The 14,736-nt window shown below is 36.7% G+C and overlaps 1 protein-coding gene across 1 annotated transcript in view; it reads left to right on the top strand.

Moving 5' to 3' along the window:
- SLC12A2 (solute carrier family 12 member 2) overlaps nt 1-14,736 on the top strand; it is a gene marked incomplete at its 5' end in the record, with an annotated part of 108,823 nt that overhangs the window by 43,246 nt on the left and 50,841 nt on the right. The window contains 5 exons of the mRNA XM_082650205.1: nt 643-782; nt 2,479-2,589; nt 3,162-3,270; nt 14,192-14,319; nt 14,417-14,501. Of these exons, the coding sequence (XP_082506331.1) occupies nt 643-782; nt 2,479-2,589; nt 3,162-3,270; nt 14,192-14,319; nt 14,417-14,501 (573 nt within the window). The remainder of the gene's footprint in view (nt 1-642; nt 783-2,478; nt 2,590-3,161; nt 3,271-14,191; nt 14,320-14,416; nt 14,502-14,736) is intronic.

Below are 14,736 nucleotides of genomic sequence, written 5' to 3' on the forward strand. Positions count from 1 at the left end.
GCATTAGACTGACTCAAAATCATCATACTGATTTGTTTTTCAAGTTAGAAAAATACTTGCTTCATGACAGCTTATTTAATGTCTTTGTCTACTCTGCCATTTAGGCAGGATTTATTAGAATACAAACTATTAATATATCTGTTAAGGGTGCCAGTATGTGCTATCCTTTAAGTTTCTTCTGATACTTTCTTTTTTGCCTTAGTATTCACGTTACCAGCAAATTACCACACTAATTTAAGTAACTGGAATCATGTCGATTGTGAATTTAAATGTTACATTAAGATTAAAACTATTACTTAGAAAATCATTGGGAAATGATCTTGGTGTCTCTGAATATGAGGAAGAGGCTGTTACCCATTTTAATCTAAGTTTTAGAAGAGAAAGATATTTAAATAGCAGGATGATTTTATATTTAACATGAGGAGAATTCTCTGGATATTCAGAACTGTTATGAATGAAGTGGGTTGTAAAGAATTCTTTCTGGGTGTTTCTTCCTAAAAATATGCTCATCCACTTGCCTGTGGGTTTAACTGCTGTGTTCACTGGTGGCATGTGCTTTGTGAAGTCTTGTATAATTAAAAGGATTGACATTTAAAATTCTAACATTAGTACTTTTGGTGTGTTTTTTTTCCTTTTCTTTAGGAGGAGCATATTATTTAATATCTAGAAGTCTAGGGCCAGAATTTGGTGGTGCAATTGGCCTGATCTTCGCTTTTGCCAATGCTGTTGCAGTTGCTATGTATGTGGTTGGATTTGCCGAAACTGTGGTGGAGTTGCTTAAGGTAATTCACCTTTTTCCAGTCATATGTTTCCCAAATCTTTATTGAGGGTTTATGTGCCGCTTACCATATATGATACTACGAAAGCAGCAAGGAATATGAAACTCGCCTTTCAAGACGTTTAGTATGGGAGATAGACAAAAAAATTTATTATAGAGTGTCAGAAATGGCTAACTGTAGGGGGCCGTGGCAACACGAGGGGGACCACTTAGTATACCATCCAGGAGTGGGGTGTCAGAGGAGTGTCAAGGCAGGGTTTTCCAAGGAAGGGAGTCTAGCCATTAGCAGGCAGATAGGAGAGGTAAAGTATGGTATGAGGGGAATAGGGAAGAAAAGGAAACAGATCTAGAAGGAATAGAGTATGATATATTAAAAAAGAAAAACAGAATATTTCAGTATGGCTGGAGCACTAAGTGGCAAGAGATGTAAGATGAGAGGGAGAAAAAAGGATCATGCCAGGAAGGGTTTTATTTGCTCTTAAATTTGAATCTTACCTTGACTGGAGTTGTGGATCCATGATAATCAGGTTTGGGGCCTAAAGAAATATCTGACCACAGTTATAGAGAATGTATTTGAGGGATCACAACTGGAGATGGAGACCATTTAAAAGGTTATTGTAGCTGTCCTGAGAGGAGATGGTGGCTAATATTAAACCAGTGACCAGTGAGGCTGGAGAGATGTGGGTGTATTTGAGAGATTTTTAAAAAGTTGAGTAAGTGGACTTGATGAATGAGATGTGGGAAATTAGAGAAAGAGAAAGGAAGATTTAGACGGATGGTGATGCCATTTACTGTGAGAGAGGATGCAGAACATTTTCGTTTTGGATGTCTAATTTGGTATATCTAAGTAGTATATCTAAGTAGAGCTGGCCAGAAAGTGGTTGATAATATTGCTCTGGAGTTGAGAAGAGAACTTGTTTGAAAAGAGTAATTAGTATGTGTGTAGTTAAAGCAGTACAAGTGAAATAGGATTCAGTATTATTAAATGAGAGGAACCTTGAGTGACACCTATAGTTGTCATGTTAGGTTGTAACTGTTCATCTACTATAGTACATGGTATGTTAGGAAGTGTGACATCTGAAAGGACTGACTCTTGCATTGACCTTAGCTGTGTAGGCCAAAGAGACAAAGCAAAGGAAGTAAGAAAGCGGTGTAATCATTAAGAATTCATATTCATTCATTGTTTAATTTAGTATATGTTTTTGATGTCATTGATATTTAGCCACAAGTAATTTTGCTCTTAGAATGGATTGGTGTGATTTGGACAGCTGCATGATAGTGTGTTCATCTCTTTTCCTTATGCAACATAAGAGACCATTAAAAGAATGAGCTCACTAACCACAATGAATGCAAAATATATTTCTGCTTTGTAACTTTAAAAAATCCTATTAGTACTACTTAGTCATATTATGATTTTTTTCCTTACTTGTTAGCAATTCTTTTTTATATTTGAGTCTGTATAAAATACAGCAGCGTTAATAATTTGATCATATTTTTGATGTCTTCAGCTGCTTGAATGACACCTTAATAGTAAACAGTAATTCATTCCTTTTCCCTAGGTCTCTCTATTCATTCCTTAAGTAGGCATTTATTCAACTTCTGCATGTGAGGCACTGTGATAGTTCTAAAACTTTCAAAGAGAATTGAAGAATTTATCTGAACTAACTAATACTGCTCATCCTATTATTTTCTTTTTGTAGGAACATTCCATACTTATGATAGATGAAATCAATGATATCCGAATTATTGGAGCCATTACAGTGGTCATCCTTTTAGGTATCTCAGTAGCTGGAATGGAGTGGGAGGCAAAAGTAAGTAGTGATATCATTGGAACATTTGTAAATGTTGAATGTACAAACTTTTAGACCTTGTGTTTTAGGAATGTTCTAAGGTGTAGTAATATTTTCAGATTTTGAAGGTTCCTAAGTGGCCATTTTCAAAGAAGTTCACGTATAAGATCATTTTCTATTTGGCGACGTAGTGAGGATTTGGAGATAACAGTCATTTTAAGAGGTAATCAGAGTATGTAGGAAAAAAAAGAATTATGGGGTATGTCAGAGGGATTAGTAAAGGTAATATAAGTACTGTGATTTTTTCCCTATATTTTTAAAGTTTCTGTTATTTGTTAACAGGACATGCACATCTTTAATTCATTTCAGAAATATATGGCCTGATCCTACTTTTGCTATTCATTTTGGATAGTTCTTTAAAGATTGTTCATTTAACAAAAATTTATTAAGCACCTGCTTTGTGCTTGGCATTGTGTGAGGCACCAAGGAAACAAGACAGAAGCTTTCCCTCATGGAAGTTATATTCTAGTCGAACTGAATTAATGTATAGACATGATATATTTGATTTTGATTTTTCACGTTTAAAATTTCAGGCTCAGATTGTGCTTTTGGTGATTCTACTACTTGCTATTGCTGATTTCATCATAGGAACATTTATCCCATTGGAGAGCAAGAAACCCAAAGGTTTCTTTGGTTATAAGTGTAAGTAAGAAAGAGAATTTTTTTTAAAGGTGCATATTACAGCATTCTAGTGTTAAATAAATTTAGTACATTTTACATAGTTCGTAATGTAATTGAGTTTGGCGTAGTGACTAACAGTAATTGACTTTCCAGTTTAGTTTGGTTCCTCTATGTTTGTTGTGTAATTGGAGTAAAAAAAAATCACTTTTATTTACATCTTTCATTTCTGATTACTAGCAACAAAAAGTGATAGAATATAGAGAAATCAGTGCTATTGAGGAAAAGTGCTTTTGTTCTCTTCTCATTTGGAGAATTTGTTACTGAAATTGTAAGTTTTGTTCTAACATCACTTTTTCATTCTTTTAGTTGTATTTAAACACAATAATCTAAAAGTGCCTAAGACTGTGAAAGCAACTAGAAATATTAGTTTCTTGGTATAATTGCAGCCTAAGTTTTTCTACAGTTTACATTATTAATTGTGTGAGAATTTTCCAGTTTTTATCTTCCATACCCTCTTTCAGTCTGCATCTAATTTTCACTACAGGTGAAATTTACTTGTCACTTATTGTTTCCTAAAGTGTCTTTCTGCATCTCCTCTTCTCCTCACTCCCTCCATTGAGCAGCCGTTCTGAACCTATCTCTGCAAGGTAGAATGAAAGCCAGAAAGAATAGTTGCAGTAGCATCAGAGGTGCTTATCACTTAGGGTAATAGGTGTGTCTGTCTTAAATTGACAAAAACTCCTTGTTTTGAAGCCTTAGAAGGAAAAGCCTAGCTTCACTTCTCCTGAGTTGTTTAGCCCAGAGCTATGCATACAGATTTGTGAAAAGATGCAGAATGTACAATAAATCAATGCACTTCTTCCTTCAGAAAGTCTTACTGGAAAAAAATTAGTTGACTAAATTTTGGATCCTAGAGACCTAGTTGATTTACCTTCTGGTGTAAGCTCCTTAATCTAATTGCCGACTGGTAACACCACACCATCCTTGGAACATATATGAGTTGCGCTTGTTTGGCCTATGTCTGACACTGACTTGGCTGGGCAGTTTTCACATAATAGTTGTTTCAAGGTGCTTACCTTAAGCAAGAACACCTGCCTGCAATAATTTTACCTACTCATCCTGAGTTGATAGATAGTGTGATGTCTGTTCTGGTTACTAGCGCTTATGCCTACTTCTGAAACCAGGCACTAAATGTCTAATCATGATTTCCTGAATTAGGGGAAGAGGTGTCTTTTAGGCATGCCAGAAGTGAAGGTTAGTATTATTAGTTAGATAATTTTCTGTATTTCGTTCTCTCATAAATTGTATTTGTGACATTTCTTCTAATTATGAATGTGTTTTTTACTTAAATTTTTTTTACATTATAGACTTTTGAACATTCGTTTTTGCCACCTTTATTTCTAAAATTACAGTAGATGGTTACTTCTAAAAAGATTCCTAATATGTATTTTCTGTTTATGGCTTTAATTGATTTAAAAATATCTGTAAATATCTGCTAGGCCATATTTTTCATTTCCTTTTTTTCAGATCCATCCTTATCTAGTATAGTAATAATTTATATTGTATTCAAATAGCACATCTGGGCTTATCTCAATCTGAGGTAAATAAATTTAAATATACTTTGGAATATGACTTTTCCTTTTTAGCAGTTGATACTGCTTGGCCTTCCTTTTATTAAGGTAGTGTCTGCAGTGAACAGGTTATGTTAATAAACTTGTCAGTTCAAATGACTATCTAATAGGGATATTCATTTTCTCCTTTTTCCTTTTTGATATGAGAAATATCTCCCTTTTGCCAAAGACTGGTGCCTCTGCTGTGATCTAGATCCCATTTCATTCACTTTCTCAAAGGCATTTATCCTTTGGTAATTTACTTGCTTCCCTGCATCAAAACTGTCAGCTCTGTATACCCTTACATACTTGCTCTAGTAATTCCCATCCTTGAAAATACTACCTCTGGTCTTTTATTCTCCTCCAGTTACCACCTTACTTTCCAGGCCCCTTTCACAGACAAATTTCTCAAATCCTTACCTCCCATTTATTGCTTGTTATTTCAAAAAAAATTGAAACTCACAGACAACTTGAAAAATTAATACAATAAATTCCTTGGAGGCTTCCCTGGTGGTTCAGTGGTTAAGAGTCTGCCTGACAATGTGGGGCACAGGGTTCGATCCCTGGTCCAGGAAGATCCCACATGCCGAGGAGCAACTAAACCTGTGCGCCACAACTACTGAGCCAGCGCTCTAGAGCCCGCAAGCCACAACTACTGAAGCCTGTGTGCCTAGAGCCCGTGCTCCACAACAAAAAGAAGCCAATGAGAAACCCGCGCACCGCAATAAAGAGTAGTCCCTCTTGCCGCAACTAGAGAGAGCCCACGTGCAGCAACAAAGACCCAACGCAGCCAAAAAACAAATAAATAAAAATAAATAAATTTATAAAAAAATAAATGAATTCCTTGCACCCTTTACCTACATTCACAAAAAAATTTACACTTTTATGTTCTTTTTTGCCACATTTATTTTATCACTCATATATCTAATTGTTATTACTATGATTGCTAAACCTTTTGAGAGAAGTTGCAGAAATCATGACTTCTTACCTATAAATACTTAAGTGTGCATCTACTAAGGAAAAGGACAGTTCAGGAGGTTTAACTTTGGCATAATGTTATATATAACATTTTTCATGTACAAATTTTTCCAACTCTTTCTTTCTTCCTTTCTTTCTTTTTTTCTTATTTGGTTGTGCCGGGTCTTAGTTGCGGCAGGCAGGCTCCTTAGTTGTGGCATGTGAACTCTTAGTTGCGGCATGCATGTGGGATCTACCTCCCTGACCAGGGATCGAAACCGGGCCCTCTGCATTGGAAGCACAGTCTTAACCACTGCACCACCAGGGAAGTCCCTCCAACTGTTTCTACAAAGATTATGTACAGACTTTTTATTCCCTGTTCCAGGATCCAGTCCATGATCCTGTATTGCATTCACTTGTCATGTCTCTTCAATCTCCTTTTTTTAAAACTAGTTCTTTACATAATCTTCAGTCCCCTTTAATCTGAAACAGTGCCTTAGCCTTTTATTTTTTATTTATTTTTTTAACAGCTTTTTTGGAGTATAATTGCTTTACAATGTTATGTTAGTTTCTGCTGTATAACAAAGTGAATCAGCTATATGCATACATATATCCCCATATCCCCTCCCTCTAGTGCCTCCCTCCCCACCTCCTAATCCCACCCTTCTAGGTGGTCACAAAGCACCGAGCTGATCTCCCTGTGCTATGAAGCTGCTTTACACTAGCTATCTATTTTACATTTGGTAGTGTGTATATGTCCATGCTACTCTCTCACTTCGTCCCAGCTTACCCATCCCCCTCCCTGTGTCCTCAAGTCCATTCTCTACGTCTTCATCTTTATTCCTGTCCTGCCACTAGGTTCATCAGAACCTTTTTTTTTTTTTTTTTTTTAGATTCCATATATATGTGTTAGCATACGGTACTTGTTTTTCTCATTCTGACTTACTTCACTCTGTGTGACAGATTCTAGGTCCATCCACCTCACTACAAATATCTCAATTTCGTTTCTTTTTATGGCTCAGTAATATTCCGTTGTATATATGTGCCACATCTTCTTTATCCATTCATCTATCGATGGACACTTAGGTTGCTTCCATGTCCTGGCTATTGTAAATAGAGCTGCAATGAACATTGTGGTACATGACTCTTTTTGAATTATGGTTTTCTCAGGGTATATGCCCAGTAGTGGGATTGCTGGGTCATATGGTAGTTCTATTTTTAGTTTTTTAAGGAACCTCCATACTGTTCTCCATAGTGGCTGTATCAATTTATATTCCCACCAACAGTGCAAGAGGGTTCCATTTTCTCCACACTCTCTCCAGCATATATTGTTTGTAGATTTTTTGATGATGGCCATTCTGACTAGTGTGACGTGATATCTCATTGTAGTTTTGATTTACATTTCTGTAATGATTAGTGATATTGAGTCTCCTTTCATGTGTTTGTTGGCAATCTGTATATCTTCTTTGGAGAAATGTCTATTTAGGTCTTCTGCCCATTTTTGGATTGGGTTGTTTGTTTTTTTGATATGGAGCTGCATGAGCTGCTTGTAAATTTTGGAGATTAATCCTTTGTCAGTTGCTTCATTTGCAAATATTTTCTCCCATTCTGAGGGTTGTCTTTTAGTGTTGTTTACGGTTTCCTTTGCTGTGCAAAAGCTTTTAAATTTCATTAGGTCCCATTTGTTTATTTTTGTTTTTATTTCCATTTCTCTAGGAGATAGATGAAAAAGGATCTTGTTGTGATTTATGTCATAGAGTGTTCTGCCTATGTTTTCCTCTAAGAGTCTGATAGTGTCTGGCCTTACATTTAGGTCTTTAATCCTTTTTTTTTTTTTTTTTTTTGCGGTACGCGGGCCTCTCACTGCTGTGGCCTCTCCCGCTGCGGAGCACAGGCTCCGGACCCACAGGCCCAGCGGCCATGGCTCACGGACCCAGTCGCTCCGCAGCATGTGGGATCCTCCCAGACCGGGGCACGAACCCGCGTCCCCTGCATTGGCAGGCGGACTCTCAACCACTGCGCCACCAGGGAAGCCCCTTAATCCATTTTGAGTTTATTTTTGTGTATGGTATTAGGGAGTATTCTAATTTCATTCTTTTACATGTAGCTGTCCAGTTTTCCCTGCACCACTTATTGAAGAGGCTGTTTTTTCTCCATTGAATATTCTTGCCTCCTTTTTCAAATATAAGGTGACCATATGTGCGTGGGTTTATCTCTGGGCTTTCTATCCTGTTCCATTGATCTATATTTCTCTTTTTATGCCAGTACCATACTGTCTTGATTACTGTAGTTTTGTAGTATATTCTGAAGTCAGGGAGCCTGATTCCTCCAGCTCCATTTTTCTTTCTCAAGATTGCTTTGGCTGTTCTGGGTCTTCTGTGTTTCCATACAAATTGTGAAATTTTTTGTTCTAGTACTGTGAAAAATGCTATTGTTAGTTTGATAGGGATTGCATTGAATCTGTAGATTGCTTTGGGTAGTAGAGTCATTTTCACAATGTTGATTCTTCCAATCCAAGAACATGGTATACCTCTCTATCTGTTTGTATTATCTTTAATTTCTTTCATCAGTGTCTTATTGTTTTATGCATACATGTCTTTTTTCTCCCTAGGTAGATTTATTCCTAGGTATTTTAGTCTTTTGGTTGCAATGGTAACTGGGAGTGTTTCCTTAATTTCTTTTTCAGATTCTTCATCATTAGTGTATAGGAATGCAAGAGATTTCTGTACATTAATTTTGTATCCTGCTACTCTACAAATTCATTGATTAGATCTGGTGCTTTTCTGGTAGCATCTTTACGATTCTCTAGGTATAGTATCATGTCATCTGCGAGCAGTCACACTTTTCCTTCTTCTTTTCCAATTTGGATTCCGTTTATTTCTTTTTTGTCTCTGATTGCTGTGGCTAAAATTTCCAAATCTATGTTGAATAATAGTGGTGAGAGTCGGCAACCTTGTCTTGTTCCTGATCTTAGAGGAAATGGTTTCAATTTTTCACCATTGAGAACGATGTTGGCTGTGGGTTTGTCATGTGTAGCCTTTATTATGTTGAGATAAGTTCCCTCTGTGCTTACTTTCTGCAGAGTTTTTATCATAAATAGGTGTTGAATTTGTCGAAAGCTTTTTCTGCATCTATTTAGATGATCATATGGTTTTTATCCTTCAATTTGTTAATATGGTGTATCACATTGATTGATTTGCATATATTGAAGAATCCTTGCATTCCTGGGAGAAACCCTACTTGATCATGGTGTATGATCCTTTTAATGTGCTGTTGGATTCTGTTTGCTAGTATTTTTTTGAGGATTTTTGCATCTATGTTCATCAGTGATATTGGCCTGTAGATCTTTTTCTTTGTGACATCTTTGTCTGGTTTTGGTATCAGGGTGATGGTGGCCTTGTAGAATGAGCTTGGGAGTGTTCTTCCTTCTGCTGTATTTTGGAAGAGTTTGAGAAGGATAGGTGTTAGCTCTTCTTTTAACGTTTGATAGAATTCACCTGTGAAGCCATCTGGTCCTGGGCCTTTGTTTGTTGGAAGATTTTTAATCACAGTCTTAATATCAGTGCTTGTGATTGGTCTGTTCATATTTTCTTTCTTCCAGGTTCAGTCTCGGAACGTTGTGCATTTCTAAGAATTTATCCATTTCTTTCAGGTTGTCCATTTTATTGGCATATAGTTGCTTGTAGTAATCTCTCATGATCCTTTGTATTTCTGCAGTGTCAGTTGTTACTTTTCCATTTTCATTTCTAGTTCTGTTGATTTGAGTCTTCTCCCTTTTTTTCCTGATGAGTCTGGCTAATGGTTTATCAATTTTGTTTATCTTCTCAAAGAACCAGCTTTTAGTTTTATTGATCTTTGCTATTGTGTCCTTCATTTCTTTTTCATTTATTTCTGATCTGATCTTTATGATTTCTTTCCATCTGCTACCTTTGGGATTTTTTTTGTTCTTCTTTCTCTAACTGCTTTAAATGTGAGGTTAGGTTGTTTGAGATGTGTCTTGTTTCTTGAGGTAGGATTGTATTGCTATAAACTTCCCTCTTAGAACTGCTTTTGCTGCATCTCATACATTTTGCATTGTCATGTTTTCATTGTCATTTGTTTTTAGGTAGTGTTTTGGTTTTCTCTTTGATTTCTTCAGTGATCTCTTGGTAGTGTACTGTTTAGCCTCCATGTGTTTGTATTTTTAACAGTTTTTTTTTTCCTGCAGTTGATATCTCGTCTTATAGCGTTGTGGTCAGAAAAGATACTTGATATGATTTCAATTTTATTAAATTTACCAAGGCTTGATTTATGACCCAAGATATGGTCTATCCTGGAGAATGTTTCATGAGCTCTTGAGAAGAAAGTGTATTCTGTTGTTTTGGGATGGAATGTCCTATAAATATCAATTAAGTCCATCTTGTTTAATGTCTCATTTAAAACTTGTGTTTGCTTTTTTATTTTCATTTTGGATGATCAGCCCACTGGTGAAAGTGGGGTGTGTTAAAGTCCCCTATTAGGATTGTGTTACTGTCAATTTCCCCTTTTATGGCTGTTGGCATTTGCCTTACGTATTGAGGTGCTCCTATATCGGGTGCATAAATATTTACAATTGTTATATCTTCTTCTTGGATTGATCCCTTGATCATTATGTAGTGTCCTTCTTTGTCTCTTGTAATAGGCTTTATTCTAAAGTCTATTTTGTCTGATATGAGAATTACTACTCTAGCTTTCTTTTGATTTCCATTTGCATGGAATATCTTTTTCTATCCCCTCACTTTCAGTCTGTATGTGTCCCCAGGTCTGAAGTGGGTCTCTTGTAGACAGCATATATATGGGTCTTGTTTTTGTATCCATTCAGCCAGTCTGTGTCTTTTGGTTGGAGCATTCAATCCTTTTACATTTAAGGTAATTATCGATATGTAGGTTCCTATTACCATTTCTTAATTGTTTTGTTTTTGTTTTTGTAGGTCCTTTCCTTCTCTTGTGTTTCCTGCCTAGAAAAGTTCCTTTAGCATTTGTTGTAAATCTGGTTTGGTGGTGCTGAATTCTGTTAACTTTTGCTTGTCTGTAAAGGTTTTAATTTCTTCATCGAATCTGAATGAGATCCTTGCTGGGTAGAGTATTCTTGTTTGTAGGTTTTTCCCTTTCATCACTTTAAATATGTCCTGCCAGTCCCTTCTGGCTTGCAGAGTTTCTGCTGAAAGATCAGCTGTTAACCTTATGTGGATTCCCTTGTGTGTTATTTGTTGCTTTCCCTTGATGCTTTTAATATATTTTCTTTGTAGTTAATTTTTGATAGTTTGATTAATATGTGTCTTGGCATGTTTCTCTTTGGGTTTATCCTGTATGGGACTCTCTGTGCCTCCTGGACTTGATTGACTATTTCCTTTCCCATGTTAGGGAAGTTTTCGACTATAATCTCTTCAAATATTTTCTCAGACCCTTTCTTTTTCTCTTCTTCTTCTGGGACCCCTGTAACTTGAATGTTGCTGTGTTTAATGTTGTCCCAGAGGCCTCTGAGACTGTCCTTAATTCTTTTCATTCTTTTTTCTGCTCCCTGGCAGTTATTTCCACCATTTTATCTTCCAGCTCACTTATCTGTTCTTCTGCCTCAGTTATTCTATTGATTCCTTCTAGAGTACTTTGTATTGTACTTTTAATTTCAGTTATTGTGTTGTTCATCATTGTTTGTTTGCTCTTTAGTTCTTCTAGATCCTTGTTAAGTGTTTCTTGTATTTTCTCCATTCTGTTTCCGAGATTTGGGGTCATCTTTACTATCATTACTCTGAATTCTTTTTTCAGGTAGGTTGCCTATTTCGTCTTCATTTATTTGGTTTTGTAGGTTTTTACCTTGCTCCTTCATATGTAACATATTTTTTTGTCGTTTCTTTCTTTTTTTTTTTTTTTTTGATGGGTGGGGCTGTATTCTTGTCTTACTGGTTGTTTGGCCTGAGGCATCCAGCACTGGAGTTTGCAGACAGTTGGATAGAGCTGGGTCGTGGTGCTGAGATTAGGACCTCTGGGAAGCCTCACTCTAATTAATATTGCCTGGGATCGTAGGTTCTCTGTTAGTCCAGTGGTTTGGACTCAGAGCTCCCACCACAGGAGCTCAGGCCTGACCTCCAGCCTGGGAACCAAGATCCCGCAAGCCAGTCACTGGGGGTTCCTCCCATCCCCTTTTGTGTCCATGGTCCCCCACTGGTGCCTGGTAGGTCCCCTAGTTGTGTGGATACGTGATTTCCACATCCTCTTGGTCCGCCCCACAGCCTTTTATTTTTCTTTCCCTACATTGACATTCTTCAAGAGTACAGGCCATTTGTTTTTTTAGAAAGTCCCTCCAGTTGGTTTTGTTTGATTTCCATAGATTCACTTGTTTACTTTTGCCAAGAACACTACATGAAGAGTGTGTCTTCAGAGTCTCACATCAGGAGACTCACATGATGTCAGTTTTCCCCATCACTGATGGTGTTAAATTTAATGACTTGGTGAAAGTGCTACCTGAGAGTTTTATCTGTTGTTAGGTTGCCACTTTCTTCTTTGTAATTAATAAGTAGTTTGTGGAGAGATACTTTGAGACCGTGTGTAACTTATTCCCCATGTTACTTTCACCAAATGGTCTTATTTCATTCATTCTCAACCCCTATTAACTGGCTTCTGTCTGTCATGGTCACAATAACATGTTGCTAGGTACAGCGTGCAGTTTTTTAGTCTTCTGACTCTCAGCAACATTATATTTAGTTGTCCCATTCTCCTTGAAACACTTTTCTTGTTTTATTTGATGTCAGTCACTGTGTTCTAGTGAGTTCTTTTCTACCTAATTCACTGGTCACTATATCTATTACTCCTGTTACCCCTTCTCTTCTTTCCATCCTCTAAATGTCAGAGTTGCACAGAGTGTTGTCCTGCATCTTCTAACTGTATTCTTTCCTTTGGCAATATCTTTTCTCATGGCTCAAAATGCTCTCAAGAGATTCACATATTTCTATTCCTGTATCTCTCCTTTAAACTCCAGATATAGGTATACATTCAATTGTTTATTTGATGTCCCTCCTACCTAACCGTTCTCAGACCTCTCCATCCTAGTAAGTGAAAGAAACCAGGATTTCAGTGTTTTCTACTTGCCCTCTTACTTACTAATCCTTCTCTAATCAGTACATTATTCTTCCATCACTAGATTGAACCACTGCAGTACCTCCTAATTGGTCTCCCTGCTTCAGATGCTGATGCTTTCAGTCCACTGTCCATGCAGCATCCACATAAGCATCATGTCAGTTGTGTGGTTCTACGCCCACCTTGGCGTAGGACAAAATCTAAACTCCTATAAAATTAAAATTTTGCATAATCTCACCCCTGCTGATCCCTTCCATCTCATTTCATCTCCCCCTTACTGTGAGGGCTTTGCATCTTTTAGTTCTCCAAAAGAGGTAAACTTTTTTCCTGCCTCAGCGCCTTTCTACATGTTGTTGGTTATTCCTGGTGTACTCTTTCTCCTGGAACATCACATGGCTGATTCCTGCTCATTAAAGTCTCAGCTTAAGTGTTAGCTCCTTAGTTGTATCTCTTTAGCCTTCTGTAACCACATGGAATTAGTTTGTCTCTCTTTCATTATTTATCACAACACCCTGTTTCCATCCGTACATTTACTGCTATTTGCAGTGACCTTTTTAACTTGTTTTGTAGCTCCTCATTGATACTCTTAAGTTCCATGAAGGTAGCTTGTTGCTGTTGGATCTCTCAGTACTTTGAGATACTGGATGGTTCCAGTACAGGACCTGGCACGTGGTGTATATGCAAATATTGGATGGATGGATGGATGACCGTTAATTGGTTGTTTCAGTGTCAGGGCCTGTCAGAATAGATGGAAACAGCAGGACTAGTTGAAGCTTTCATTATTGTTGAAATGGAAAGGACCTTTACCTGGTTTGTCTTAGCTACAAATTATCTGGATGCCAGATGAATAGCCTCAAAAGTCAAACAAGTCACCACTAGGAAATAGAGAAAGCTGTACAGATAGATAGAATATAAGCTGGATGTAAGGAAAAATGTGGTTCCAGGTTTGTTTTATGTCCCTTTTGTTCTTCTGCCTGCTTTCTTGCTTCTTTAACCTCTTGGAGAGATAACAATCAAGTTAGAGGTGCTTGAAACATAATTAGTAAGGTATAAAAAATAGTGGGGCATGAACCAGGTCAAATCATTTTGAATGTAAACCATTTCCCTCATATAAGAAAAGAGAAACACCAATACATACTTGAATTAGGAAATAATTCAAGAATTTACCAGTTACTTGAGCTGAAGAAAAGTCAGGGGTCTTAGATAAACACTTATTCTTAACCTAAATTATCATGGTCTAATCTGCTATCCATTAATTGCCAAAAATATTTTGTTCTCTACAGCTGAAATATTTAATGAGAACTTTGGGCCAGATTTTCGAGAGGAAGAGAACTTTTTTTCTGTGTTTGCCATCTTTTTTCCTGCCGCAACTGGTATTCTGGCTGGAGCAAATATCTCAGGTGATCTCGCAGTAAGTATTTTAATAATGCTGTATCGATTTTATACAAAAAGTGATATACCTATATTTATTTTTAAAGGTAGACTTAAAAAATGTTCTTGTCTTCTAGGATCCTCAGTCAGCCATACCCAAAGGAACACTCTTAGCCATTTTAATTACTACGGTGGTTTACATAGGAATTGCAGTATCTGTAGGTAAATAACCTTACATTTGTTATGTGTTTCAGAAATTTAATGATGTACATACTATAAAGATTCATTTTCATGACATTATATTTCTAACTTTTAAATTAAGAAATAGTTCAATAAAAAGATTCTAAGTTTTGTATTTTCAAAGATACTTAAGTAAACTAGTGGTGATTCTGTAGACATTATCTAAGTCACTAAATGCTCTAAGGTTTTTCCTTTAGGATTTCTATTAATTAGTAAG

The sequence above is a fragment of the Grampus griseus genome, assembly GCF_964374135.1.
Source record: "Grampus griseus genome assembly, chromosome: 3".
Taxonomy (NCBI): Eukaryota; Metazoa; Chordata; class Mammalia; order Artiodactyla; family Delphinidae; genus Grampus; species Grampus griseus.